Source organism: Nicotiana tabacum, chromosome 16 (genome assembly GCF_000715075.1).
Source record: "Nicotiana tabacum cultivar K326 chromosome 16, ASM71507v2, whole genome shotgun sequence".
In the NCBI taxonomy this organism is placed as follows: Eukaryota; Viridiplantae; Streptophyta; class Magnoliopsida; order Solanales; family Solanaceae; genus Nicotiana; species Nicotiana tabacum.
Window position 1 is genome coordinate 26,598,726 of NC_134095.1, and position 6,057 is coordinate 26,604,782.

The window sequence follows — 6,057 nt, forward strand, 5'->3', positions numbered from 1 at the left end:
CAATATTTTATTCAATTGATGGCAAATTTTGCACGTGAAAATTAATAATTTTGACTCATTTTTTCTTCAAATGCATTGAACATACCCAATTTGCCGCTTCATTACTTAAAGGGGTATTAGACTCACTTCAAACAGAATCATAGGGGTAAAAATTTGTTTGTAAAATTTAGATATGCAATTGTTTTTCAAGAAAACTTTAAGGGATAAATATGTATTTTTTTTATTTACTAAGTATTATATCTATTATTGGTTTGATTTAACTTTTTTTAATTTAATATCGAAGCAAATATAATATTTATAAACTCAAATATCAAAATTAAATTGAACCGCTAAGATTTATTTTCTGTTTTAACATTAATACTAGAATTATTTGACCCTTAGTTAAACGTTTGGCTCTTAGAAAATGAAGAAACTTTTGATAGAAACACGCCACGTAAAATAGTTTGCCAATGAGTTATGATTAAACAAAAAAAAAAAGTCATTAGTAGACACCTCTTTTATCTTTTATTTTTTCGAATAAAAATGCAAAAGAGCAAAAGAAGCAATAAATTTGAACCAAATGCAAACGAATAAATTCATTCCATATGCAAAATTGTACATACTACAAAAGTGAAACCTCAGTTCTAAACTTCAGCACCGCCCTCCCTAAATTTATCTTCACCGTCACAACGTCGCCGGCGGAACCCTAGAAACGGTCCGAACGTTTTCTCCGACGAGTTAATTGGTAAAAAATGCTGAATCTCTCAATTCTCTTTCACTCTATCGTTTTAACAGTTTATGTCAATTTCGTACTCTCAGTTTCACTGTGGCCAAGTCTAACTGTTGAAATATCGGTCCTCCCAAAATTAAAGTTCATAATTGTTGGCTGCTGTATAACTATAGAGCATTAAATAATTTTTAACAAAATTCTTCTTTTTAATTTTATATGCTTCAGCTGAAATTTCTTTTCTTGGTTTTGTGCTTTTGCAAGCCTAGTGTTAGCTTCCTATTACATATAGAGTACTTACGAAGTGCATCACTGCTTCGTAATGTAATTAAAAAAAAATAAAGAAAAGAAGAAGGTATTAAGTAATGGCCCGAAAAATATGATAGGGTCTTAAGGGTTGGGGCGATAAGGTATTAGAATTTACTGCCTACATTGGTGGAGAGTAGTTTAAATGCAAAATGCTCAGACTGAAAAATGTCAAAGCAATGAACCATTTTTCTTAACTTCAAGGCTCCGGTATAAAGATAACTTTTCTTGGAAAATTATTTAAAAATATGCGATTCATATTTGCAAAAACAACATTTCCTTATTTTTTCTGATATTTCTACAATGGAGTAGTTCAATGAATTAGAACAAATCAACTGGTTGATGTCTATATCTTTTAGACTTTAGTTAATGGACTCTTAAATCATAATTCAAATATGTGCGGCTGCTCACCACTAGGGTTCGCGCTTGGTACTTTCGTTTCTCTTATTCAGGTAGCTGTTTGAAATTAATGTGTCTTACTGATCATATAAGAGAATAACATGTACGAGGTTCGAAAATCACTACCAATGTGGCTCTGTGGAGTTTGATTATGTTTGCATTCATGGATTGGATTCAGGCCTTATCAAATTGAGTCTACTAGTTGGCAATATTCCTAACCTAGCTCATACATCCTCTGTACTCTTATCATTCTTTCCTGAAGTTAGCGTCTGTTACAAAAAATATGCAGATATGTCAATGAAGTTGACACCTTCCAAGCGGCCGCATGTTTGGAGCCTTGCAGAAACAAATGGCCGAGGGAAGTGGCAGAAATCAGCATCTTTTAGTTCCCAGAAATCACCTCCGAAAGTTCGTATACTATGCCCTGCTTCTAAGATAGATTCCTTTATCGGAGAGGATAGTAGCATAATTTCTCAGATACGAGAGGATACTGGTGCAGAGATTCGAGTTGAGGATAGTGTTGTTGGTTGTGATGAGAGGGTGATAGTTATTGTAGGTTCAGGAAAAGAAGATGAAGTGGGAACCGAACAGCTCCAGGCTGATGTTGAGGGAACTGAAACTAAAGAAAAGGACAGTTGCACTGATGAAAATGGTGATAAGCGTGAGAATAAGGTGTCCCCTCCAGCAGAAAGCTCCAAAACTGAGAAGGAGACAGTATCTATTCAGAAAGCTCTATTCTTGGTATTTGATAGGATGATTGAAGGAGGGGTAGAAATGGATGGAGGAGATGAAGAGGGTGATAATTCTTCCTCATTAATTATAAGATTGCTTATACTCTCCAGTCAAGTGGGATCTTTGTTAGGAAAAGGTGGTGGTGTGATAAAGCAGATGTCTTCTGAAAGTGGGGCACAGATACAGGTTCTTCCCAAGGACAAACGACCTTCATGTGCGTCTTCATCTGATGAATTGGTTCAGGTATATTTGTTGATATTTATTCATTCATTTTGCGTAAGCATTAATATATATGATCTTCTCAGCTTAGTCATTAACTATCGTCAATGTTATCATCTATACTTCTGAGTTGAATTCGTAATTCAACGCTGTTTTTTTGTGTGCATGCATGTCACAATGTTTTGAAAGGTCTGTGGCTTAATATTGATATAACAGTAGTTTCTATGTTAGAGGTGCTCTGATGAGCTTTGGTGTCAAAGAATGGCCCCTGTATCTATACAATTCGAATTGAATACTCTTCATGCTTGTTGAGTTCATGGTGAATACTGCTTCATCACTATCTCATTCCTGCCTCACGCTTCATAGAGTTGATCATGTGAACAGTGTCTGCTGGTTTATGAAGTACTCTATTGGTCAAATTTTGTCATATATACCAGAAATCTGAAAAGATTCCTTACTGTTATGTCGCAGATTTCTGGGAAGCGTGAGGCAGTTAAAAAAGCTCTCGAAGTCGTTGCTCGACAATTACTTGAGAATTCCTCTTGGGATCAGGATTTTCTCTCTGCTGATGCTGGTGGTCCATCTTCTCAGTCTACTGGCCATCCTCTGTCTAACCAGGAATTGCATCCACCGTCAGCACGTCCTTACCGTGGGCAGGGGCCTCTGTCCTCTGTTGGATCTCGTGATGGGGAAGTTGGTATACCTGGCCGAATGAACCCTATTCCTGACGCCTTGACTTTCAGATTACTTTGTCCGGATGAAAAAGTTGGAGGTATAATTGGAAAGGGAGGAAGTATAATCAAAGCACTTCAGCATGAGACTGGGTGTCAGATCAAAGTTCTGGATGGTGCAGGGGATTCTGAAGATCGAGTTATTGTCATCTCTGGTCCAGCGGTATGATTTGAATTTCGATATATGTTTGCTTTCTTTTCCTGGATTGTCCTTTAGTTGGGGGGGGGGGGGGATTTCGTTCTTTTCGCTAAAGTTGATACTCGTTCTTCTTTTCCTCTTCTAAGTCGTGCTGCTTGGTTGTTCTATAAACTAACCTTTGCAAAATAAAAGGCTAAGGTCATTCTATTTATGCAGCACCCAGATGATAGGATATCTTTGCCACAAGATGCTGTCCTTCGCATTCAATCCCGAATTTTTAGGGCTGCACCTGAGAACAAGGACAATGGCATGGTTGCAAAACTTTTGGTGTTCTCAAATCAAATCGGATGCCTCTTGGGTAAAGGTGGCGGTATAATAGCTGAAATGAGGAAATCAACTGGAGCCTATATTCGTATTGTAGGCAAGGATCAAACCCCAAAGTTTGCGTCAGAAAATGAAGAAGTAGTTCAGGTGTTTTTCTCTTTTTATGATTTGAGTGATGTTACTAAAAATAGAAGTTAGCAATTCTTTTCTGCATCTCGCTGGCTTGCCATTTTGTTACTTTTTAATTTTCTCTTTTTTGGTTTATCGCTGGCTTGACATTTATTACTTTTTAATTCTCTTTTTGGTTTAGTATGATATCTATAGCAACATTTGTTTGGTTTAAGATAAGCCTAATTCCTAGATCTCGACTTGCTTTTTGCTTTTCTTTTTGGTTGCTCAGGTAAATGGAGACTTTGAAAAAGTTTGTGAAGCCCTTCTGCAGATTACCACCAGATTGCAGAATCATTACTTTCGTGATGCATTTCCTTCAAACCCTGGTTTCCTGGACCAAGTAACTCCCTTCCCTTCACACATGGGAAGAAGAGAGTTTTCACCTCCAGGCATGTTCTCTAACATTCGTCCATCATTTCACAAGTTTGATGCTGTTGGTGTCCTACCTCCACATGGTGGTTTCCATCCACATGATGATCGTCCTCCCTTTATGCAAAATTTCCATAGGCCAGGCATTCCACCTCATATATCTGATAGAATGTCATCTTCAGCACCATGGGGTTCTCAGGTAGGCATTTGTTTGCAGTTAATTCTAGCATTCGAGTTTCTTGTGACTATTAAAATGGGAGTTGGTTGATTTTTATATCTAGGCTGCTCCACCTAATGTACTTATAACCACGTGCTTGTTGCTTTCACAATGTAATTTAACACGAGCATCAGAATTGTCCTAGAGCACGTCTCTTTTTGGTAGGAAAAAAGTTCTGATCCAATAAATGATAAATATCATAGAAATATTAATTTTCTGAACTGTATTGCAGGGACGGGGTGAAGGTGGGGGCTTCCCAGACTATGTAGGAGGTCCACGAAGTATTGGCAGATTTGGAGGGTCAGTACACTCTTGATCATGACCAAACTCTTTCAGTCGTTGTCCTCCTTTTTTCTTCTTCATGTTCTACTATTTTTGTATTATATACTGATGATATATGTATGTCTTGGTTAAACGTGAATTTCATTAATATAGAGGAAGTCATCCAGCTGTGATCACAAGCACTACAGTGGAAGTAGTTGTACCTCGATCTGTCGTTCCTGCAATCTATGGAGAAGGCGGGGGATGTCTTCGACAAATATGTGAGGTATGATCTCTGGATTCTATAGCATTACACCTTTTCTTCTTCTTTTATATTCTGACTTTTATTTCTGATTGATCTTTACCTAAGGCCATGCCCAATACGAAAGATATATGATCTCCCTCTTTATGCATAAATGTGTATATATGATAGTAAATATTATCTCCCTCTTTTGGTACATATTTCTTCTTCTTGGTTACTGTTAGTTTTCTTTGTTCTTAATGTTCTACTGTTATAGATTTCCGCTTGTCTTTTTCTACATATTTTACTTCCGTGTTTTTCACCAGTTTCTGTTTTTAAATATTAGCATATCAATATACTTGGTCTTATTTATGCGAAGTACGGATTTAGCATTGTATAAAAACATTTTCATTTTTGACACTGACTAATTATTTTCTAGATTTCTGATGCAAAAGTCACCATAAATGATCCCAAGCCTGGAGCAACAGAGACTGTTATCATTATATCTGGGACGCCTGAGCAGACTAATGCTGCTCAAAGTCTCATCCAAGCCTTTGTAATGGTCGAGACTGAAGCTGCTTGATTAGTGGCAGTGAGGTAATTTTGTCGATCTTGTGGACGTCTAATTGAGTGATCTTTGTTTTCAGAAGCTGTGTGAATGCAGGATAGTTAGTTATGCTCCCTGGAGAGCAGTCCGGATGGCGGATGCTCCCTTTTTATACTTTTGTCAATGTGAATTCAAAAAGCGTTGTTAACTTATTCCAGAAGACTTATTGTTATGGTGTTCTGTGCAGTGCTGAAGCTGGAGTTTACGGTGACGGCTACTGGAAGATATGGTTTAGCAGTTTTACAAGCTGCAAACTCTTGACAAAAGAAAAATGGAAAAAAATGCATGTTAGAGTATCAGAAGTATTGCCAGTTGGCTAACAGATTCGGATTCTGTGGTGGTAAAGTTTCACAGAACATATTGATATGTTTTCACTTGAGATGATCATTCTAGGATGGAGAAGGAGGGTTTTTTAACATCTTTGTTTGCAGACTTTTGCAAATTGCCCTGTCTCTTTGTCCTACAAATATGATGGAGCCATTAGTAGTGTGTTGGCCTTGTCTCAATTTGATATCTTGGGGATTTATTCCTTCACAAAGTGTAGCTTGAAGACTTCAATTTTGGTTTTATCTCAATGCATTAATGAAAACTGAAAGCAGTCTAATGAGAAGATAGATAACAACATTAAGGATAAA

The 6,057-nt window shown here is 37.2% G+C and overlaps 1 protein-coding gene across 1 annotated transcript; it reads left to right on the plus strand.

Moving 5' to 3' along the window:
- Positions 1-576: 576 nt before the first annotated feature.
- On the plus strand, positions 577-6,057 carry LOC107791404 (RNA-binding KH domain-containing protein RCF3-like). Its single transcript, XM_075232665.1, has 9 exons — positions 577-724; positions 1,701-2,386; positions 2,834-3,256; positions 3,449-3,703; positions 3,957-4,295; positions 4,546-4,613; positions 4,749-4,860; positions 5,255-5,412; positions 5,610-6,057. Exons 2-8 carry the CDS (start codon positions 1,703-1,705, stop codon positions 5,396-5,398), a joined length of 2,025 nt encoding a protein of 674 aa, XP_075088766.1. The 5' UTR covers positions 577-724; positions 1,701-1,702; the 3' UTR covers positions 5,399-5,412; positions 5,610-6,057.